The sequence below is a fragment of the Megalobrama amblycephala genome, linkage group LG16 (assembly GCF_018812025.1).
Source record: "Megalobrama amblycephala isolate DHTTF-2021 linkage group LG16, ASM1881202v1, whole genome shotgun sequence".
Taxonomy (NCBI): Eukaryota; Metazoa; Chordata; class Actinopteri; order Cypriniformes; family Xenocyprididae; genus Megalobrama; species Megalobrama amblycephala.
Genome location: NC_063059.1, coordinates 40,743,172 through 40,768,174, shown reverse-complemented (window position 1 = coordinate 40,768,174; position 25,003 = coordinate 40,743,172). Strand labels below are relative to the sequence as shown.

The 25,003-nt window shown below is 35.6% G+C and overlaps 1 protein-coding gene across 1 annotated transcript in view; it reads left to right on the top strand.

Moving 5' to 3' along the window:
- LOC125248291 (cytoplasmic dynein 2 heavy chain 1) overlaps window positions 1-25,003 on the top strand; it is a 108,080-nt gene that overhangs the window by 10,201 nt on the left and 72,876 nt on the right. Inside the window, exons 12-34 of the mRNA XM_048160010.1 lie at window positions 2,186-2,361; window positions 2,562-2,757; window positions 3,094-3,189; window positions 3,782-3,943; window positions 4,075-4,173; window positions 5,331-5,470; window positions 5,580-5,808; window positions 9,342-9,469; window positions 9,550-9,665; window positions 10,530-10,657; window positions 10,838-10,987; window positions 12,549-12,754; window positions 12,834-12,989; window positions 13,092-13,206; window positions 16,202-16,372; window positions 16,530-16,912; window positions 16,987-17,119; window positions 19,309-19,426; window positions 19,510-19,622; window positions 19,989-20,102; window positions 20,221-20,365; window positions 23,303-23,508; window positions 23,705-23,887. Of these exons, the coding sequence (XP_048015967.1) occupies window positions 2,186-2,361; window positions 2,562-2,757; window positions 3,094-3,189; window positions 3,782-3,943; window positions 4,075-4,173; window positions 5,331-5,470; window positions 5,580-5,808; window positions 9,342-9,469; window positions 9,550-9,665; window positions 10,530-10,657; window positions 10,838-10,987; window positions 12,549-12,754; window positions 12,834-12,989; window positions 13,092-13,206; window positions 16,202-16,372; window positions 16,530-16,912; window positions 16,987-17,119; window positions 19,309-19,426; window positions 19,510-19,622; window positions 19,989-20,102; window positions 20,221-20,365; window positions 23,303-23,508; window positions 23,705-23,887 (3,663 nt within the window). The remainder of the gene's footprint in view (window positions 1-2,185; window positions 2,362-2,561; window positions 2,758-3,093; window positions 3,190-3,781; window positions 3,944-4,074; window positions 4,174-5,330; window positions 5,471-5,579; window positions 5,809-9,341; window positions 9,470-9,549; window positions 9,666-10,529; window positions 10,658-10,837; window positions 10,988-12,548; window positions 12,755-12,833; window positions 12,990-13,091; window positions 13,207-16,201; window positions 16,373-16,529; window positions 16,913-16,986; window positions 17,120-19,308; window positions 19,427-19,509; window positions 19,623-19,988; window positions 20,103-20,220; window positions 20,366-23,302; window positions 23,509-23,704; window positions 23,888-25,003) is intronic.

Here is a 25,003-nt window from a genome sequence, read left to right as displayed (position 1 = left end):
ACTTTACTGAGAAAATAAGGTCAGGGGAAAACTTGTAGATGGAAAATCTCCATTTTGTCCATTTACAAGTGTTTTTTTCTACTTGTTATTTTGCAGTTTTTGTTAGCAAAGGATTATATTTATTTAACATTATTATTATTTTTGACGCTTCAATTCCAGTATCTAAATATTCTTAAGAGTTAAATTCATTGTCATTTGAAAGTGTGTAGGCCTGCTTGCATTATTATGCTGTTAAATTATGATTATATATTCAGATCTTAAAATGACAATAATATCGCATATCGCAATTATTTCTGGGGAAATATATCACACAACAAAAAGTAGTTATCGTGACAGGCTTATGTGCAGCATCCACCTGGATGATGAGACGTCAGCATTTTGCTTCCATAACTTGTCTTCTTGCAGATTAGTGGAAAAAAACCATCAAAATATATTATATTCCATTTTATCTATTTGCATCTGTTGATTTCAATTACAATATTCAATTCTTTTTCTCCTTTACAACAGCTTTACATGCATCAAACTTTACAGTTTTATTCCAATCTATATTCTGAAGAGTTTGACAGAGGGGTTTGTTTAAATATCATTTGCCTGATTTTATGCAACATTTTATACCTAAAACATCATGACATGCATTTGTTTTCTGGCTGCTGACAGTATTTTCTGATTTATCGGATGGATCTTCTCCACATATATTTGGTCCGACCCCAGATATCAGTCTTCTGTCAGCCTGAGAGTTTGACTGAGAAAGCCAGGGAAGAGCAGAAGCAGGAGATGAATCTTAGTTGCGTTTTTTTTTTTGGTCTCGATGCTCAGACTTCATCTGACCTGTACAAATCCAACAAGAGTTATTATACCACCGCAAAAACAATGGAAGATTACTGCTTCACAAAATGATGAACAGTATAAATTAAATAATAATAATTAGGGTCGGGTAAAAAATATCGATTTCTCAATTTTAATCGATTCTCATTTTTACGAACCGATATTGATTCTTAACTCCCAAGAATCGATTAGTCTAGTCTGTTTTCAGTTGATGAATAAGCAGAATACGTAGCGCCTCCCATCCAATAAATCGCAATAATCTTTGTGTTACTTTTGATATGAAGCAAAGTCTCAGATTTCAAATGACGTCCATCTTATTATGAGATTCAAAAAATAAATACCGTTTTGGCGCTGTTTAATGTGGCGTGACAGATCGCTTTAGCGCCTCAGTTAAAGAGAAGCATGTGATCATCCTCTCCTCCGCTTTAATACCAGTTACAGTGCAATAAACATGCATGAACATCTGAAGGTATGTTAAAATATACAGTACAACTTACTGAAATCCGTATCATGTCTCGTGTAATCGCTCAATCAGTGTTTCAACCTCGGAAAGACGTCAATAAAACAGCTTGTAAACAATGTCACGTAACGTCACATTTACCTCAGAAAAACATATTCAGTGACCATAAACTCATTAGTCAGCTAGAAAATGAACTCTAGAAACCAACATTCTGATAAATATAGCTATGCACCGTTACATATTCATTATACTGTTCTTCAATATTTAATGCATGTTTGAATAAATCAGTTATGACAGCCGCGATTTAAATGTTAATATTTTAAAAAAAGTAGAAATATGATTTTGTAATTCTAAACTTTATTTATAATAAAAACATCATTAAGTGTAATTTAAGTGTTTGTATATAAATAAGTTAACTTAACCTTCAATATTATTATAGTAGTACCAGCTGACTTACATGTGTAGTTTACAGCATTAGTTGAGATTTTTTTCCTCTAGAAAATTTGCCATGTACTGAAACTGAAATACTACATCCAAAATAATCGAAATCAGAATCGAATCGAAAGCATGTGAATAGTAATCGAATTGAATCATGAAAATTGTCTCAATACCCAGCCCTAATAATAATAATATGAATAAATGATTAAATGATAAATCAAATGACAACTACATAAATGACTAATGATTATAAAATTAAATAATGTAAAAAACAAAGAAAATAAAACACAACACAGACGTATGGTTGCTCTCTGAGAGTAACATTGTGCTGTTTATTTTATTCATTTAATTTCTCGTAAGTTTGACCTGTGGTGTCTTGCCTTAAATGAACTTAAAAAGAGCAGTAAATGTGGTGAAGGACTTGAACTGGTCACTAGTTATAGCAGTAAGATCTGTGTGTAGGTGGAGGACTCTCTGAAGATGGCAGACGCGTTGCTCTCTGATCTGTCTGGGTTTCGGCCGCTGGTCCGTTTCTCTGATGAGCTGCAGGAGCAGCTGAGATCGTACGAGCAGGAGCAGTTTGAGGACTGGACCAGAGACCTGCTGTCGGGACTCTCTGATCCCAAATCTGGAATCAGGTTAACACACACACACACACAAACACAAACATGTAGACATATACTTTTACCATACAAATAACCTGGGCTCATTCATTCGGCACAAATCCAAATCCACTTACTTTAATATGCTGGTTGAAGGTTTTAGCATGTTTGTATTGACATTTTCAAAACAAATTGTGACAGGAGCACCACCATAAACCTGTCCTGTACGTGTGTAGTTTGCAGGCCAGCAATCGTGTCATGGAGTTGGATCACATGGATGGCAAACTGAAGATCCAGTACTCGGACCGGCTGGTGAGTTTACTCCGAGAGGTGCGGCAGCTCTCCGCTCTGGGTTTCACCATCCCTGCGAAGATCCAGCAGGCGGCAAACACCGCAGAGAAGTTCTACCGACAGGCCATCATCCTCAAACAGGTGTGTGAACACACAGACGTACGGACTGGAGGGGCTTTTGCACCGTTTGCTTGCTGAAAGTACCAATATGACTACTAACCCAACGAGTCTATTCTAGAATGTTCTCTCTTAGGAAGTTATTTTTGTGAATCAGTTTGAATCACTGAATCATTTGAGTCAACTCTCAATATAATTCACACCAGATGATTACTGCAGTATCATTTAAGTTAAACAATGCTGCCCTCTCTTTGTTAGTAGCTTGACTGTAGTTTAACAACTTAAAATTTTAATTCGCTTGTAGTTTAACGTAGGTCAAATATTGCATTGTATGTAGACGTGTGTTTGTGTGTTTAACAGGTGGCTCATTTCTACAACACCATCGATCAGCAGATGATACCTTCTCAACGACCCATGATGCTCGGCTGTGCTCTGGCCTTTGAGCAGGTCATCAAGGTAACCCTGAGAACATGAAACTGTATTTTATAGTACTTTTTATGTTTTTGAAGGAAATCTCTTCTGCTCACCAAGGCTGCATTTATTTGATCAAAAATGCAGTAAAAATTGTGAAATATTATTACAATTTAAAACAGCTGTTTTCTATGTGAATATATAGGTAAAATGTAATTTATTCCTGTGATCAAAGCTGATTTTTCAGCATCATTACTCCAGTCTTCAGTGTCACATGATTCTTCAGAAATCATTCTAATATGCTGATTGCTGCTCAAGAAACATTTCTGATTATTATCAGTGTTGAAAACAGGATGTTTATATGAATATAAAGTTCAAAAGAACAGTATTTATTTAAAATAGAAACCTTTTTTAACATTATAAATGTCTTTACTGTCACTTTTGATCAATTTAATGCATCCTTGATGAATAAAAGTATTAATTTCTTTAAAACAACTATTCCTTCTGACCCCAAATGTTTGAATGCTAGTGTATTTTGCATGATAAATGAGTTCAGGCTGTGTTTTGAGTGTCATTATATAATAAACTGGTCACATATAGACTGTGAATCATGTTGTACGATGTTTACTTGCGGCAGAACCCACGGTCTCAGTCTCGCGAAGAAGGCGGAAAACTCCAGATCACGTGGGAGAATCCTAAAGAGCTGGAGCAGTACATCGGTAAACTGCAGAGCGCCGCAGAGAGACTCTCCACGGAGAACCGCAAACTCAGGAAGTGGCACACCGACTTCACTGAAAAGGTGATCTCGCTCTCTCCTCTTCCTCAGGCCTTTAACCTGACCTTGAACGTGCACGTTTGGCGCATTAAGACACAAATGAACATAGAAGAGCTGGTCTGGACTGGCTTTAGTTTTGTGTGTGTGTTTTATAGGTGGTGTGTCTGATGGGAGTGGATCTCCTGCGTCAGCAGCAAAGATGGAAAGATGGTCTTCAGGATCTCAGGACTGGATTTGCCACACTGGAGTCTCAGGTGATCATGATTCTTCTTGTCTCTGTAGTGAACTGCCTCGCTGTCTGCAGAGCGCCTCGGGTCACAGGAAATGATGCTCCACACAAACTCATCTCTGAATCTGTAGTTTGGGTCACTTTTATTCTGTATTTGGGAACACAACAATCTTCCCTTAAATATCAGTATTGTAATTTTACAGCTGTAAGATAAAATGATTATTATTATTTTATTTTTATTGAATATTCGATTTATTATTTTACAGTTTAATATTTAATATAATAATAATAATTTTAAAATGTTTAAATAAAAAAGCTCCAGGTTTTCTCTGCTTGTTTGTAGGATTGCACAATTTGTCCAAAAATTGTGATTATATATAAATATGACTATTAAAAATAGTAATAATACATATTGATAATAATAATTTAATTTGGGAACACAATATGCACCAACAGTCTTCCCTTAAATATTAGAATTGTAATTTTACAACTGTAAGTCAAAATAATAATTATTATTTTTTATGATTATTATTATTTTTCTTAAACATTAAATGTCTGATTTATATAATAATAATACTAATAATAATTAAAAATAAAAAGCTCTAGGTTTTCTCTGCTTGTTTGTAGGGTTGCACAATTTGTCCAAAAATTGTGATTATATATAAATATGACTATTAAAAATAGTAATAATAAATATTTGTGTTAATAATATTAATATTAATATTATTAATAATAATTTTAAATAAAATATTAAACAAAATAAAAAATAAAAATTCTAGTTTTTAAGTAAAATAATACAACAATAATAGTAATATGATTCTACAGTAATTAATACAGTAATTAAATTAATATAACTGTATGGTCTTAATTTCTTAATTTTCAAACATTAATCCATTAAGCTATAGTCATACTGATGAATAATCACACAAATTTTGGCAAAACTGAAGCTTTTTTTTATTTTTAAACATTAAAAATGTTCATGATTTTCATTAGAAAAACAGATTTCCCCCCCCAATTTGCCCAGCTCAAGCATCTACCTTCTAAAGCAGGACCCTAACAGAAATGGATCCTTATATGCCTTGTTAGGTGGCATAATGGTGCCTAAAATGCTGTCTATGTAGGCAGCTCACTTTTATCAGCGGCCTTAAATGTGCCTGGATGTGTGTGTGTGTGTGTGTTCAGGGGTTTCGTACAGGAGACATGAAGGCCTGGCGTCAGCACTGGAACCATCAGCTGTATAAAGCTCTGGAGCATCAGTATCAGGTGGGACTGGAGGCCCTCAACAAGAACCTGCCGGAGATTAACATCGACCTCATCTTCAAGTAAGAGCCCCTCTCCTCTTGATGTGTTTTAAGGGTCTTGTTCAATCAAAAACTCACCCAATCATTTACTCACAAAAACTATTGTTCAATATCTTGTGTGTTTCTTCAGGCAGGGGCGGCTGCAGTTCCGTCCAGCGTTTGAAGAGGTCAGGGCAAAATACTACCGCGAGATGAAAAGGTTCATCTGCATCCCGAACCAGTTTAAGGGCGTGAGCGAGACGGGAGAGGAGCCCATATTCACCTGCATGATCGAACACAACGCCAGCGGCTTCTTGACCATCTTCAGCAAAGCTGAACTCCTCTTCAGTCGACTCACACAAGTGCTGGACAAGTTTAAGGTACTGCAGACTGCGTTTCAAACCCTACTGAGCTGTCTGACTAGATAATGTCATCGATGCGCCAATGAGACACCCGTTCTATTAAAGCGATTAACAAGATGTAATATCAGTCTCTGGTGTCTCCAGAATGTGTCTGTGAAGGTTCAGCTCAAAATCCCCCACAGATCATTTATTATAGCTTGTCAAATTTGCCCATATTTGGGTGTGAGCAAAAACTGGACGTTTCTGAATGGTTAGTGGATAAATTGATGTAGTTGCTGTGGAGTTGATTCAACTCATCCACTAGCATGTGCCGTCATGTTCATGTTTTGTGTTGAATTGACCCTCGTTTGTGAAGCAGTCCGGCGTAAAATGACGGCATGACAACAACACTCTACTATAACAACTCTTCCTCTTCTCTAAAGCAGCTCAACATGGCCCCGCCCCCTTTGTTGTGTGTTCTCGGGGGCGGGGTTTATGTAAATTTTGGGGTTTGTGATGTCACTAACTCGAGAAGAAGCTCATTGTTGTCTCTACCAGCCATTTGTTGTAGTCTTTAAAAAAAAATATCTTCCTTTGCATTCAACTTTGAGTGTCACAACTTTGCAGATGTTGTTTTAACTAAAATTAAAAGAGTGAAATCATAATCAAGGACCCCTTTTAATATGCAGCAAAATTTGTAAAAGTTTTTAGCTGATTTTGACCAAAAACAAAGGCAACCTCAGATACAGTACCGTTCAAAAGTTTGGGATCAGTAAACTTAATACTTTTGTTCAGCAAGGATGCAAATAAATTGATCAAAAGTGACAGTAAAGACATTTATAATGTTACAAAAGATTCTATTTCAAATAAATGCTGTTCTTTAGAACTTTCTATTCTTCAAAGAATCCTGAAAAATAAAATGTATCACAGTTTCCACAGAAATAAACTGTTTTCAACATTGATAATAATCACTAATGTTTCTTGAGCATCAAATCATCATATTAGAATGATTTCTGAAGGATCATGTGACACTGAAGACTGGAGTAATGATGCTGAAAATTCAGCTTTGATCACTGGATGTAAATTACACTTTACTATATATTCACATAGAAAACAGTCATTTAAAATTGTAATAATATTTCACAGTTTTACTGTATATTTGATCAATTAAACTCAGCCTTGGTGAGCGGAAGACGCTTCTTTCGAAAACATTATAAAATCCACCCCAAACTTTTGAACGTTACCGTATATCCTTCAAGGATAAAGCAATCCCAGAATACATTGCACATACGTACATTTCTCTTAAAATTGTAAGTTAAAGGAAATGTTGATTATAAATAAAGCTCTGGACAATTAATGCATGCATGGTGGATTCCAATCATATTAGAATATTAAAACATGAAGGGAGTTTCAGCTCATAAAGGTCATAAACTGAGGTCACTTTTAAAGTGATGTTCTAGAAAACACCGTAAACACCCACCCACCCACACGCACGCACCCACACACACGTCCAGCCAGATCCACTGTTTATTAGACATTACCTGTAGCAGAAAACACAGTGAACTGCCTACCTAGACATGTCGAATGCATCTATGATGCACATAATGCTGTCTAGATCAGTGCACTAGTATAACTATAACAGTGATATATTAGCATCTATTTATTGTGTTTTAGCATTTTCAAACTTGCATTCTTGAAATACTGTCTGCTTTCAATTGTGGTTTAGCGGACACTATATGTCAAAGGCTCTTATGCTTCTTTAATACTGTTACGGGGAATCCCGGCCCACTCGCACACAAACTCACTTCTGATTTCTGCCGCCCACACAGAGGGGAAATGGGCCGAGCGCTTCCTCTTTAGCAGCATGGCTGGAAAACCTAATCCGCGTCGATCTGCCTGAGATTTGTGCGTCTGCTAACAGCAGATGTCCGATCGGTGGGCATGTGCTGCTTTAATTAGCTGCACAAAACTCTCTGTTCACTGATCCGTCATCAGAGTTTCATTGACTTACGCGATCTACGAGTCTGAAACTGTATGCAAAGTTAAGTAGCGTGTTCGTTCTAAATCTGAAATGACAGCTCAGCGTTTTGCTCATTTCATCACTTCCTAAGAAAGCGACCTAATAAAAGATCTGTATAAAGGTCCGAGTGGTTCAGTTTTCTCGATTTGGAGTTTTTTATGTGGCTAATAACAGAAGGGAAGGGTTGCACCCTAAAGTTTGAGAATTCCAGCATGCTCCAAAATAACACATAATCAGCACATAATCTACATCAGATGAGTCTAGTACCTGTATGAATAGGTTTCTTCAACTTTTGACCCGTTTGAAAATAAACTCGAATGGTTTTAATGCCGAACCCAATGCAGCAGCAACATTTATTATTGCACAGAAATATCAAAATGTCCTAAAATCAAAGTGAAATGTCAGTTTCACAATGAACTGGTCAAAAACAATAACATCAGCTGATTTAAGTTTCTGAATGTGTCTTTGATAGTTTTACTCTTATTTGGAGCTAAAACTAAGACTAAAACTATTAAAAAATCATTTTTGTTAATTAAAATAAAGCTGAAATAACATAAAATATAAATATTAGATAAATAAACTTGATTGAAAATTAGGAACTTGGAAGTTGAAGTACTAAACTTACTAAAACCTAAACTGAAATAAAAAAAGCTAAGTGGAGATATTAGTAAAAATGACAACAAAAATACTAAAATAACAATTAAAGCTCATTCAAAATATTAATAAATACTACTATAGTATATAAATAGCACAATCAGGACAGGTTGTGAATGCATGAATGCATGACCTTTGACTTTAAGAACCTTTTTAAAGTTGATTTTAGCTGTCTTAACTAAACATGAATAAATGGTTAATGCAATTAATAAATGGTTAGTCACATGTTACTTTTTACATTTAGCATTTCCAACCGGTTAAGACTAAGGATGCACGATATATCAGCCACCATATCGGTACCATATCGGCCGATATATGTTCATTTTTAATGTTAACGTTATCGGCCTGACAAGAAAATTTGATCGATGTATTAAAGTCGATCAATAATGTATGGATTTCCTTCAGCTGAGACACTTCATATGCGCACTGTCCGCCGTTATGGTTTTGAATTGCTTGAAATGTGATTGAAATCACAGTTAGTTTACAGCGCAAGACAACTTGATATTATAATGAGAACATAATAATTGTGTGTTTGGGATGTGGATTTTAATGGTGAAACTTTTGTTTTTATGATCAGGCTGTCAAAGATTATGTAAAAATCTTGATTTAGATTTATCGGCCGATATATCGGTTATCGGATTTCTAATATAATGAATTATCGGTTATCGTATTGGCCAAAATGTTCTTATCGGTGCATCCCTAAGACCCAGTGTTAATGGATTTGATTTTTAACATAGCTCATAACAGATGAGAAGATCCTGCAAGATAAATGAAAACTGGTGTAAGAAACTCGAGCGTGGGTGAATGGTGCATGTGATCTATAACATCTGTAAGATGTTTGCATAGGGTGTTATTTGATGTCATTTATAAAACTGCTTCCCTGTGTGTCTGTGTTCAGGACTGGGTGGTTCTGGGACAGGTGGATATAGATGTTCTGGTGGAGAAACACCTTCACAGTGTCCAGGACTGGGAGAGAAACTTCAAAGCTCTCAAAGCCAAAGGAAAAGAGGCCGAGCGGCTGCCCAGGTATCTGCCCGTGTGTGTGTGATCATGTACTGAGTGTTTGACAAGTTGTGCTGCATTTAACAATGTGTGTGTGTGTGTAGCACAGAGAAGGTGGACTGCATCACGGTGAACTGTGAGCCTGTCAGAGTGGCCGTGGACGATCTCATCCAGAGGTTGTTTGACGCTCTGCTGACGTCCCTGAGGAGATCCATCCTGGGTGAGATCACATGTTCAACACACATTGTACAGCGCTCCAAAACACTGTTGTTATTGTTAACTAAAACTATTAAAAATTAAATAAAGCTAATGTAAAATAAAATATAAATAATAGATGTAAAACTTGAAACTTAAAAAAAACTTGCAAATGGTTCCTTGGCAACTAACTGAAATAAACAAAGTTTAAGTTGAAGTACTAAAAAAGAAGAACTGAAATAAAAATAAATTATATTTTTAGTAATTTCATTTAGTTGACAAGGCAAAATTTAGTAAAAAAAAATTAGTTGAAATATTCAAATAAAAAAAAAAAAATAAAGCTAAAATAAAAAAATACTACATGAAATAAAAATAAATGGAAGCTAAATAGAAATATAGAAAACTAAAAATATAAAAACATTTGAATAAATGTTAACAAATATAATGATAAATAATAAATTTAAAAAAATTCAAATGCATATTTAGTTAAAGTACTCTGATTACTAAAACTAAAATAAAGCTGAAATAATATAAAAAAAATATATAAATATTAGATAAAAAAATATATATATATTGCTTTGGCAAATAACTGATATAATATAAGTTTAACTTGAAGTACTAAAATGACTAAAATAAAATAAAGATATAATAAATGTATATGCGTGTATATATTCAATTACAGAACCACAACAAAACTACTAAAATGAAAAATATTCAATTCAAAATATGAATAAGTACTATAATAGTATATAAATGATACTAAAATAACTGAGCTCAACAAGCACACACTATGACAGACAGAGCTTTCTAGCAGTGTTTGGGAGATCAGATGGTGCAACACTGACCTCTGCTGGTCAGTTCCAAACTGCTGTTCTTTGTGTGTGTGCAGGTCACATTCAGGTGATAGACTCTTTCGTGAGCGGTGCAATGGAGACGTTGTCCTTGCGTCCTGAGAGCATTGATGAGATTGGAGAGGCCAATACCAAACACAGCCAGTTACAGACCCAGAAACCTGAGGTACATCACCATCAACACCTCGTTCAGCTCACTGTTGGATGGGAAATGTTCTCCTAGAGTTGAATATGAGCCGCGTTGCAGCTTATTCTAGCCAAAGACATTCTGTAGTGCTGATATGTGATGGTAATGTTGTGTTTGTGTGTAAATGTTGTACTAATGTTGTTTTGACGTTGTGTGCAGATTCTGCCTCAGTTCCAGCAGGCGGAGGAGAAGAACAGGCTGTTGCGCTCCGTGGCGGGTGGAGGTCTGGACACCATCAGCTCCCTCAGAGCCAAATGGGACAAATTTGAGCTGGTGATGGAGAGTCATCAGCTCATGATTAAAGAACAAGTACAAACACACACCTCATATACACACACACACTACTGTTTCGTATATTTTTCCATATTAACCGGTAGAATTTTGCAATCATATTTGCCTTTTTTTCTTTTAATTCATATGTGTGTCTTTACCTACAAGATGTCATGAACCAGTGTTTGTTACTAAAACTAAAAATATATATAAAAAATGATGTTAATTTAAATGAAATAAATGTTAACAGAAATAAAAGAAAAAACAACTTATTTCATTTCAGTTAGTTGCCGTGGCACAAATTCAAATTGTAATTAATTACTCAAAGTTCTGAAACTCAAACTGAATTAAAAATTAAAAATTCATATTTAAAATAGAAAACTAATAAAAACTACAAAAACACACAACAAAATTACTAAAACTTTAATTAAAATGAAAATGAAAGATATACAAATATTTTTCCACAATAACCAATAGAATTGTGCAACATTTTTGTCTTTTTTCCATTTAATACATTAAAATACTGTTTCAATTGTGTTGTTTTTACTATAACTTATTTTATTTTAATTAGTTGCCAAGGCAAAATTAAATTTTCAGTATTTTCATTGAGTTGAAGTACTCAAATTACTAAAACTAAATCATTAAAATTAAAAATAAAAAACCTAAAAGATTAAAGATTTAATTTAATAAATTTTACTAAAACAAAAAAAGAAAATATTATAATAAAAACAAATTAAAAATATTTAATGTAAAACAATAACTGAAATATAAATTAATAAAAACTAAATATACATATGTAAAAACAAACAAAATTATTAAAACTTTAACTAAAATGAAAATGGAAAATATAAAAATATTTTTTTCCGCCACAATAACCAGTAGAATTTTGCATCATTTTTGTCTTTTTTTTTTTTCTGTTTAATACCATAAAATACATTTTCAGTGGGGTTATTATTGTAACTAATTAATTAATTAAATAAAATATATATAATTTTTTTTTTACTTTTTATTTTATTTTTACTTATTTTATTTCAGTTAGTTGCCAAGGTAAATATTCATTATTTTTATTGAAGTTCTCAAATTACTAAAACTAAATAATTAAAATAAAAAAACTATACAGATTAAATAAATAAATTTAATATGTTAAAAAAACATAAAAAGGACAATATAATAATAAAAACTAATTAAAAATATTTAATATAGTTGAAATTATAATATAAATATAAATTAATTAAAAAAATAGACATTTAAAAAAAATACACAACAAACTTACTAAAACTTTAACTGAAATGAAAATAAAAATGGAAAATATGAAAATAAAAATAATTCAAAACATTAATAAATACAATGATAGTCAATGATACTAAAATAAGACTGTCATGAACAAGAAGTGAGTTTTTATTAAGATTACGTCTGTGCATTTGAGTCATTCTGAGTCAATTCAGTGAGTTCGAATGATTCATTTGAAAGGAGCAACTCAAATGACTCAGTTCAGGCATGAGCGGCATTGCGTTGTATTTTTGTGAACTGTTCTGCAGTGGAGCTGTAAACACACACACACACACACACACACACACACTGTCTCCTCTGTGTTTGTCAGGTGGAGGTGATGAAAGGGAACGTCGAGTCGCGGGTGCAGGTTTACCTGCAGGACCTGCAGAAGTTCAGAGCCCGCTGGGACCAGCTCAAACCCGGGCATGACATCATCGAGTCAGGTGACCACGAGGCTCTGCAGCAGTGCGTCCAGAACATCCGAGACAGACGAGCCGAGTTCGACGAGCTGGAGAACACGCGCAAAAAACTCACGTGTGTGACTTTACTCCTGCATTTGCGAGCAGATAAACGGCTGTGAGATTACCGTAGTAAATGTGTGTGTTTGTCGTAGGGAGGACTGTGAACACTTTCATCTGAGCCCTCCTGACGCATCTCTGGCTTCAGACACGCTGAGGGACCTGCAGGAGTGTTCAGAGATGTGGGAACTTTACGAGGAGTTTCAGCAGGGACTGGATGAAAACGCCGAGCAGGACTGGATTTCCTTCAGGTCACGATCTCAGATCTTCATGGACATTCAGAGTTGTTGTGTCTGAAGCAAACTCAGCATATATCCAACGTTGAGCATTATCTGTGTGTGTTTTCCCTGCAGGAGTAAGACCCACGTGTTCGAGGAGTTTTTGTTTGCGTGGCACGACCGACTGAGGAAGCTGGAGGAGCAAACCAGCATGTCTGTCAAACTGCAGAAGGAAGTGGACAGATACAAGGTCACATGAATGGATTATTCCGGTTATTTGCTAGTATTCTGTGGAAATTTTGTTGTACATGTAGGATGGGTCATGTTCAGGTCATTTGGAGGGTTTGTTCCTCTGTGTTGAAGCTAAAATTAGTGATTCTATGAACTTCAATAGGCCTGCATTTTCAGTAGTGTGACAAAAGCTCAGCTATTTTCAAAATAGATTGATTTTTTCCCTTTTGGTAACACGTTATTTTAAAGTGACGTAGTTACATGTTAATACCTGTACTTACTATAGTAATAACAGTAAATTATGCATAATTATTAGCGACTAACCCTAAACCACAGCCTAACACTCTATAGGAAGTGCTTGTAGTTAATTAATATCACTCAGTACTTATATGAGTAATTACAGTGTAACTATGTCACCTTAAAAGAGGATTAGGGCCAAGTAATAATAAAAAAACAAAACCATCTCGTGGTTAAAGTCATTATAATGTGCGATTAAATGTGTTAAAAAAATCGAAATAAAATGTAGAGAATAAAATCATTAAATTGTGAGGATAAAGTCATGTTTCGAGAAAAAAACTCATTAAGTCTAGGGAAAAATGTATTTAATTTCGGGGGAAAAAAAGTCTAAATAAAATGTCGAGAATCAAATCAAAATTTTGAGAATAAAGTCGTGTTTTGAGAAAAAAAACATGTAAACTTTTAGGAAAAAAAGTCGAAATAAAATGTTATTAAACTCATTAAATTGAGAAGAAAGTCGTTTCAAGAAAAAAACGTTAAATTTCAAGAAAAAAAGTCAAAATAAAATGTCAGAATGAACTTATTAAATTGAGAATGAAGTCGTGTTTCGAGAAAAAACTCGATAGATTTCGAGGGAAAAAAAAGTCGAGAATCAAATAAAAAATTTTGAGAATAAAGTCATTATTTTGAGAAAAAAACTTAAGTTTCAGGAAAAATTTATTTAATTTCGGGAAACAAATTCATTAAATTTCGAGAAAAAAAGTCTAAATAAAATGTCGAGAATCAAATCGAAATTTTGAAAATAAAGTCGTGTTTCGAGAAAAAAACTAAAATTTTAAGAAAAAAGTTGAAATAAAATGTTAATAAACTCATTAAATTGAGAATGAAGTCGTTGTTTCGAGAAAAAAACTTTAAATTTCAAGAAAAAAGTCAAAATAAAATGTCAGAATGAACTAATTAAATTGAGAATAAAGTTGTGTTTCGAGAAAAAAACTAAAATTTTAAGAAAAAAGTTGAAATAAAATGTTAATAAACTCATTAAATTGAGAATGAAGTCGTTGTTTCGAGAAAAAAACTTTAAATTTCAAGAAAAAAAGTCTAAATAAAATGTCAGAATGAACTTATTAAATTGAGAATAAAGTCGTGTTTCGAGAAAAAAACTGTCAAATTTTAAGAAAAAAGTTGAAATAAAATGTTAATAAACTCATTAAATTGAGAATGAAGTCGTTGTTTCGAGAAAAAAACTTTAAATTTCAAGAAAAAAAGTCAAAATAAAATGTCAGAATGAACGTATTAAATTGAGAATAAAGTCGTGTTTCGAGAAAAAAACTGTCAAATTTTAAGAAAAAAGTTGAAATAAAATGTTAATAAACTTATTAATTTGAGAATAAAGTCGTGTTTCGAGAAAAAAAATGTACAATTTTAAGAAAAAAGTTTAAATAAAATGTTAATAAACTTATTAAATTGAGAATAAAGTCATGTTTCGAGAAAAAAAACTGTAAAATTTTAAGAAAAAAGTTGAAATAAAATGTTAATAAACTTATTAAATTGAGAATGAAGTCATGTTTCGAGAAAAAAACTTGTTAGATTTCAAGAAAAAAAAAAAAATGTCGAGAATCAAATAAAAATTTTGACAATTGTGTTCTGAGAAAAAAACCTGTACAATTTTGAGAAAAAAATGTCAAAATAAAATATTGAGAATAAAGTCGTTTCGGGGAAAAAAACACATTAAATTGCGTGGGAAAAAAAGTCAAAATAAAATGTTGAGAATAAACTTAAATTTTGAGAATAAAATCATTTCAAGAAAAAACTTGTTAAATTTCGAGAATAAAGTCAAAATAAAATGTCGAGAATAAACACACATTCGATCAGCGTTCATTGCATACTGATAGAGGACATGACGAGAGAAATTTAAGGAGTATTTTTTTCAAAACACAACATTTTATTTTGACTTTTTGACAGCACCAAGTGACATTAAAGGGTTAAAAACAGGAAAATTGATGCAGTGTAACTTAAATGGTTTTCTGCCTTGCACTGTATCTCTCAAAATGATTTTAAAAATGAGCAGAAATAAGTTCAGGCAAACTCTTATTTATATAAGATAAACATTTGTCCTGGCTGCTTGTTAGACTACTGAAATCATTTGTTGTGCAAGCCATAATTTGTAGGCTATATAATAAATATTTAAAAAAAAAATTATTGCATACCATAAAAATGGCACTTTTCGAAAGTTGTGATTTTGTGCTCTTTTTAATTTGTATTTTTTCTTGACAGCACGCCCTCACTGCAGTCACGCGATGATGTAATATTGTTCATGTAAACATTTTCCAGCATTTCATTAAAAAAAGTGTCCATAATTAAAATGCGTGCACATTGGTCAGCAGTGGTCAAAAAGGGATTTACAAAACGACTTCTCTTACAAACTCAGAGACGTGGATTCTGACAGCAGTTAAATGACCACATGACATTAGCGTCTGTCAAAAAATGAAAACCGTAGGTAATTTGGCTGGGAATTTTTAAACTGGTGCTGGGAGAAAAACATGACTTTCTAGATTCAGACAACAATGAAATCACAGACTAACCTCGGTTAATGCTGAAAATACCTAATGTCCCCATGAGAAACAATTACTGTCCAAAAAGGGCTACTTAAAATTATATCACTTGATATGATTGTTGATTATTTATTTCAATATTAATTGTAGATGGGCAAAACACAGGTGTGTTAAAGATGAAGCTTTACAGCGGTGTGTGTGTGTGTGTGTGTGTGTGTGTTTTAGGCTGTAGTTCCAGTGTTAAAGTACGTGCGCGGTGAACACCTCTCTCAGGAACACTGGCTGGATCTGTTCCGGCTCGTCTCTCTGCCCAGAGGAACCACACTCGAGAGACTGCAGTTCAGAGACCTGCTACGAGTGGCCGACAACATCATAGACAAAGCCCTGGAGCTCAAGGTACACACACACACACACTGAACTTTGAGAGTCGTAACTTTGCAGATATTGTTTATGTTCAAACAACAACTTTACACACTAACTAAAGTAAAAAAAGTGCATTTTCTGCAGTTTGATTCCCTATAAACACAGTAATCACGTCTGTCTCTGTGAGCAGGATCTCAACAGTCGCGCCCAGGCGGAGGTCACCATCCGCGAGGCCCTGCGGGAGCTGGAACTGTGGGGCGCCGGCGCGTGTTTCACCCTGACGGACTACACGGACAGTCAGGGCGGCTCTCTGCGTGTCATCAAGGACTGGAGGGACATGGTCAACCAGGTGGGCGACAACCGTTGCCTGCTGCAGTCGCTCAAAGACTCGCCCTATTACCTGCGCTTCCAGGACAAAGTGTCGCTGTGGGAAACCCGACTGGCCGACCTCGACGAGTACCTCCAGAACCTCAACACCATCCAGAGGAAGTGGGTCTACCTCGAGCCCATATTTGGCCGTGGGGCGTTGCCGCGGGAACAGGCCCGCTTTCAGAGGGTGGACCAGGATTTCAGGTCAGCGGGGAGGGGATGCTGGGACGGGCGTGAGAGAGATGAGTGTGGATTCACTCACCTGTGTCTGTGTGTAGGGCGATCATGGCAGACGTTCAGAGGGACAGCAGGGTCACATCTCTCACGACTCGAGCTGGAATCAGAAACTCTCTCGTCACCATCTTGGACCAGTTACAGCGCTGCCAGAAATCCCTCAATGAATTCCTGGAGGTAAATTCAAATAATTAGGGCCCGAGCACTGATGGTGTGAGGACCCTATTGGAATTGCTCAGACAATTATTCTTCTTCTCCACAATGAATCGCATTTTTGAGGGCCTAAACGTTCTCAAAAACTCATGAAACTTTGCACACGCGTCAGAAGTGGTGAAAATTTACATCTGATATGGGTTTCAGAATTAGGTGTGGCAAAATGGCTCGATAGCACCACCTACACAATTTCAATTAAGCGCCCTTCGTGCTACGTTTCACGTACAGTTATGAAATTCGGTAGACAGATGTAACAGCCCAATACCTACAAAAAAGCTCCTGGTGCAAAGTTTGTAAACCCAACAGGAAGTGGGATATTTTGAATTTTCTCTATAAACTTTTGGCAGTTTTTGCCATTTCCACATGTACTTTAACGAACTTCTCCTAGTGCTTTAATCAGATCAACATTATATTTGGTCAGTCTAATCTAAAGGCCTTTGTGACGTTAAATTGCGAAGATCTTGAGTTTTTGCTGAAGGGCGTGTCTGTGGCGGCCTGACAAAGTTCGATGTTTCGCCATGAAAGAGGAAGCTGTTGTAACTCGGACAAACAATGTCTGATATGCCTCAAACTGCACATGTGTGATGAGAGTCCTGGCCTAAAGACATCTATATGACAATATTCAGTTAGTGTAGCGCCACCTGCTGGAAACAGGAAATGGCATGCTTTACACTGTAATTCACTACCAGTAACACATTTCAATATGCCACGAAGTACCAAACATGCTAGAGACACGTTAAATCATGCAACCCTTGGCTAAGTGCTAATGTATGCGATTAACGCCACGAAACAGGAAGTTGTTGTAACTCAGGCATACAATGTCCGATCTGCTCCAAACGTCACACATTTGATAATATTTCTGGCCTGAACACATCTATATCGCAATATTCAGTTATGGTCAAAGCGCCACCTGTTGGCAGCATGAAGTGTGGCATTTCTAAATGACTTTGGCATAATTCTCCTGTATTTACTCGATTACATGCATGTCGCCCACTATTCACTCTTTTCCTAAGGCCAACAGGTGGTGGTGAGCCCGGGTGCGAGGGCCCTTTCATCGCTGCTAGCAGCTTTAATATATAATTGTAATTTTTACCTGCTGACATATTTGTAGAGTCATAGCAAAAACATGAATACATGTAAAAAAAAACATCGAAATAACAGTAACAAAAATAAGACACTATATTTGCTATATTTAAATATGTGCATATATATATATATATATATATATATGAAGATTTCAGATGCAAAAGCCTCTAAGTGCTGTCTGAAATTTTCTTCTAAAATGAGCATTTTTATCAAGCTCGTATGTTTAGGTTCAGTAATTTCACTTTTCCTTTTTCATTGACATTAAAGTGAGATAACTGAACATAAACATACAAGCTTGATAAAAAGAAAATTTCAGAACTCAGCACTTAGAGGCTTTTGCATCTGAAGTCTTCATAAATATATATATATATATATATATATATATATATATATATATATATATATATATATATATATATATTAGGGGTGCAATGGTTCAGATTACTCACGGTTCAGTTTGTATCACGGTTTTAGGCTCACAGTTTCGGTACGGTTCGGTATATGCTATGTTTAGGTAAAAAAATAACCGACTATGCTTGCTAGGATACTCGCCAAGACGGGAATGCTGACATAATTCTGTGTGAATTTGTCCATTCACACACAAGACTTGAAGGAGACCTCAATATTTGCGCGCTTCGGATGAGTGCACAGTTCTTCTCACAGCGCGCGCAAGTTCTCTTTCGCGCCTTGCACTTGAATGTTTAAATTAGCAAGGCTTAAATGAGTTTACTTTAAACACAGATATCAACGTGTGCTGTTCAGGTCTCACCTGCGCTCGCACGCTATCTACACCCTGGTGATGACGGCGTTTATGAAACATACATTAGCCTAACTGCAAGTGTGTGTCGAACCGAGTGTGTTTTTTTTTGCCGAGAACTGTTTCACCCCTAATATATATATATATATATATATATATATATATATATATATATATATATATATATATATATATATATATGTTCTATATTTATATCATTTTTATATTAATATGTAAATATTTAAATATGAATATAAACATTTAAATATTAGATTTTCATGAATATTTTAATGACATTTGACCCATGCAGGAGAAGCGTTCTGCATTTCCTCGGTTTTACTTCATTGGAGACGACGATCTGCTGGAGATTCTCGGACAGGCCACAAACCCTACTGTCATACACACACACCTGAAGAAACTCTTCGCAGGTAACACACACACACACACACGCCTGTTCACAGTTATCACACAAACAGCTGCGTATAGAGACATGGATGATTGTGTGTTGAAGGCATCAGCAGTGTGGAGTTTGATCAGAGTTTTCAGAGCATCACAGCCATGAAATCACTGGAGGGAGAGATGGTGCCGCTCCAGAACACCATCAGCATCTCCAACGACGTGGAGGTCAGATCTCTGTCTTTTTTTGCCAAATAATTTTGTCAGATAAACACATTAACCAAGTTTAGTGTTTTGTTCTTTCCTCATATTTAAAATATTTAGAAATATATAAAATAGTTTCCTCATATTTTGATGTTTTATTCAAATTTGTAGGGTCATTAAAAACAAATCCCCTCCAGACATCACTTTTGGCCGCTACTGTGTGTGTGTGATTTTATACATATATACACACACACACACATTTGATTCTGTTATATTTAATATTCCTTTTATTTTGTGGATATGTGTCAGGTTTGACATGTATATTTTATATGTAACAATATTTTATTCTTTTATATTTAATATTCCTTTGTTTTTGTGGGTTGATGTCAGGTTTGGCTGAGCGCTCTCTCCACAGAGATGAAAAACACCCTGAAACATCTTCTGTGTGAGTGTGTGAATGCTGGGAAGAAAGGAAACTTGGACCCCACACGCTACCCTTCTCAGGTAACACACACACACACACACACACACACACACACACACACACACACACACTTCTTCAGAAACACCCATGAGTTCCTGCGGTTCAGCTGAAGTGACTGTGGAGTGACTCTGTTTCCAGATTCTGTGCCTGGCAGAGCAGATCCAGTTCACAGCGGATGTGGAGAACGCCATACGCCAGCAGAGCCTCCATCAGCTGGAGCAGGAGCTCACCGCCAAACTGGAGAACTACACCAGTGTAGACACCAACACAGACGACACTGCAGGTACTGAACACCTGCTTACATGCTTAAACCTCACGCTACTCAAATCTGCTGGAAAGTGTTCTCAGAAGAGGCTAATAAACACAATCTTTTTCACTTCTAACAATGCTATAAATGATAGAAATTCAGGTTACAGTAGTAGTTAAACCAGTAATAGACATTCAAAGTTAAATGAAAGAAAAACAGAAATTAAATTTTGCATTAAGGAAAAGAAGCCTTTTTTTGCACTGTGACATTATTTTATATGACAATTAAGCACAATGGTTGTTGTTATAGCCTAATAAAACGAACAAATCTTGAATCTCTCATAATATGATAATGGGAAAAATTATACATTATACATTGTGATAGTATTTGTAATGGCTTTAATTTATAGTGATTTATTTATTTAAAAATCATTCTTTGCGGACAGGATGATTTATATTCAAATATAAATCATCTCGTCGGTGTTTTGTACATTTTGCAGATTTTGTGCATTTTAAATTTAAAGTCATCAATCTGGTGCACTTCGAGAGTTCAAAATTAAGAGCTCCAGCCCATGTTCAGTGTGCACATGAAGAGTTCATTTGCAAAAACCGATAAACGCCACTTTTTTAAAAAAATGAACTAAGTGCTGTGCATTATTCTCCACGTATAGCACGTTCAAATTACAGCATTTAAATGGTTCTCCTTTTCCTATGTTCTCCTTGCTGTCATATAGTGTCTCTCTCAGTGAATGGGACGCAGATTTTACTAGTAAAATTTTTAAAATGAATAATATTTGTGTCAAATAATGTTCTTAGTCTTTTCTTCCTGTGGGGGAGACTACAATAATTTACTTTTTACTAATTAAATAGAAATCAAATTAAATACAATTTATAGTAACCAAAATACCAATAATGCCCAAAAGAAAAAGAAAAAACTTAGCATGTGACTTTTAATTATAAACAAGCCCGAAATACACCGGGACTCTTATTTTGAAATGTCTGTACTATTGCAGGCTGATCCTTCAGATTCTTACAATCGTCTAAAACATTTTATATAAAGGCCATAAAGTAGACATTGTAATAATTCATCAACTTGAGTTCATTAGCAAACGCTTGGCATAAATCTGCGCTTTTCATTGATTGAGAATCACTTTGAAGCAGTCTGAAGCGCTGTTGCGCGAGCTTGTAGAACGCGCAACAGCGCCGCCTAGTGACTTTGCAAAATGCAGCGCCCGTTTGAATGTTAGCGGGAGTAAACAGTTCTGATGCACACGTAACGAGCAGGTATGAAACGACTAGTTAATCGATCGCGGATGGTTTCATTATCTTGTGCGGATATAAGAGGATAAAAATAATAAAAGCAACAATGTGTCTCCAAATATACTTGGGCGGCCGTTATTATACGTGGGCGGCCCGCCCAAGTAAGGTCTATGTGTGGGAAGCACTGACTTGTGTGCCGATCTGTTAGTGTGTGTGTGTGTGTGTGTGTGTGTGTGTGCGTTTGTGTGCACACATGTGTTTGAGTGTGTTTTAAATGCAACAAAGCAATTACTTGGGTTTTGTTTAACTCTGAAACATGAAATGTGGAGTTATCTGCTTTTGCCAAAAAACGACTGTTGGAATTATCTGCTTTTAATAAAAAAACAAACTTTTAATATATATAAAAAACATACTTTCAATGAACTTTAATTTTTTAATTTACCTGTATTTTTTAAAGTTATTATTACTTAATCAAAACAACCCAACTGCAGTTTGATTGATATTACTAGGAATGCACAATAAAAAAAAACATGATTTGTGAGAATTAATAAAAATGGAGTTAACTGTTTTTGCAAATGAACTCTTCAAATTAAACAAAGAAAAAAGTCGGTCAGTTGACTTGTACCTGAACTGTTCGTCTCCGAGCAAAACACATCAGCGTTTCATTTCTGAATCCGTGTTTTGAATGAATCGGACGAATCAATGATTCAATGACTCATTCATAAAGAGAGCCGTTTACTTCATTCCTGAATGAATCAGCTGTTTGAACGAATCAAATGAATGACTTACTCATTTAGACATTTACTGCCACCTACTGGCAGTTTTAGATTCTTATTTAGATTAATAAGCCTGTAATAAATAATTTATTATTTACATATATTAAAAAAAAAACATTAAGAGAACATTAAAAGCTATAGTTAAAATAGAAATTAAAATCTGGTCCAAAAGTTTGTGTAATAAATTTTATGTTGAATCAAATAAAATATTTCTTTCTGAAGCTGCTTTTCATAATGTCTGTTTGATGCTTTACACAATAATGACTTTAAATGATCTTTTCTCTCAGATTTTTTACTTTGCAATTAATTCGATTAATTAATTGCCACATCACGTAATTAATTTGATTAAAAATTAATCTCTAAATAATAATCATAATAATTGACTTTATATAAAATAAATAGGCATCTGTTTGATTTTAGTGAATGTGTGTGTGTGTTTGTGTCAATGACACTGCTCTGTTTAATTTCTTTCTGTTTTTCACACTGCAGGTGATTCTGAATAAAGCCTCTACTTCTCTGACTGCATATTCACATCGTTCGCTAATTGTCAGATTAATCTAACGAATAAAGCGATGTGAACATCCATAAAGCTCTTTAGTCCATTTATGAGCTCAGGAGTTTATTCACTGAAGCTTCAATGAGACTCACTATAAATTCAAGTAAATGGAGCTTCTGATGAGCCACACTGTTAACAGTGATTATGGGTAATTCTGATTATAAGTCACTCAGGAAAAACTGCTGCTGCTGCAGGGCCTCAATGATCTAATTACAAACACTTCTAGCCTGTTCTTCAGACGCCTCTGTTTGATAAAAACACTCTCCACCTCTGCTCCCGATCAAACCTGACACACTTCAGCGTTCAGAAACAGTCATTAGCTGTTGATTTCACCCTTTATTTAACCAGGAAAGACTCACTTTCTGATGGTTTTGTGTTGTAGAGTCCAGAGTTCTGCAGCTGAAGCTGAGGGCTCTGATTCTGGACGTGATCCACAACATCTCGGTCGTTCAGAGTCTGAGAGAAGCTCAGATTCACACCACTGACGACTGGATCTGGAAGAAACAGCTGCGCTTCTACCTGAACACAGAGCAGCGCTGCTCCATACAGATGGTGGACGCAGAGTTCAGCTACACCTATGAGTATCAGGTGAGGGTCAGGTGATCGGCTCAGAAAGACAGTCAGACAGCAGCCCAAATGAACAGAATGACACATGGTGGAAAGTGATGAAGTAACATCAGCTCAGTCAAGGTTTTGTTATTGGGTCAAGATCTTTGGTGACACTCGTAACACAAGGGATGCTGGAGTCGGATCCTCACGCTGCTTCACTCTCTCTCTCTTTCAGGGCAACGCTCCTAAACTGGTGCACACGCCTCTCACGGACAAGTGCTATCTGACACTGACACAGGCCATGGAGATGGGTTTGGGCGGGAACCCGTACGGCCCTGCGGGAACCGGCAAGACTGAGTCCGTCAAAGCCCTGGGAGGATTGTTTGGAAGACAAGTGCTGGTCTTCAACTGTGATGAGGTACACACACACACACACACACACACACAGAACATAACACACATACACAACATAAACACACACACACACAGAACATAACACACACACACACACAGAACATAACACACATACAGAACATAACACACATACACAACACACACTCACACACACACACACACACACACACACAGAACATAACACACATACACAACATAAACACACACACACACACACACACAACATAAACACACACACAGAACATAACACACATACACAACACACACACACACACACACACAGAACATAACACACACACACAACATAAACACACACACAGAACATAACACACACACACACACACACACACACACACACACACACACACACACAACATAAACACATACACAACATACAAACAAACAACATAACACACATACATACACAACATAAACACATACACAACATACACACACACACACACACACACAGAACATAACACACACACACAACATAAACACATGTACACACACACACAGAGAACATAACACACATACACAACATAAACACATACACAACATACACACACACACACACACACACACACACAACATAAACACACACACAGAACATAACACACATACACAACATAAACACATACACAACATACACACACACACACACACACACACACACACACAACATAAACACACACACAGAACATAACACACATACACAACACACACACACACACACACACAGAACATAACACACACACACAACATAAACACACACACAGAACATAACACACATACACAACACACACACACACACACACACACACAGAACATAACACACATACACAACACACACACACAGAACATAACACACATACACAACACACACTCACACACACACAGACAGAACATAACACACATACACAACACACACTCACACACACACACACACACACACACACACAGAACATAACACACACACACAACATAAACACACACACAGAACATAACACACACAACATAAACACACACACAGAACATAACACACATACACAACACACACACACACACACACACACACACACACACAGAACATAACACACATACACAACACACACTCACA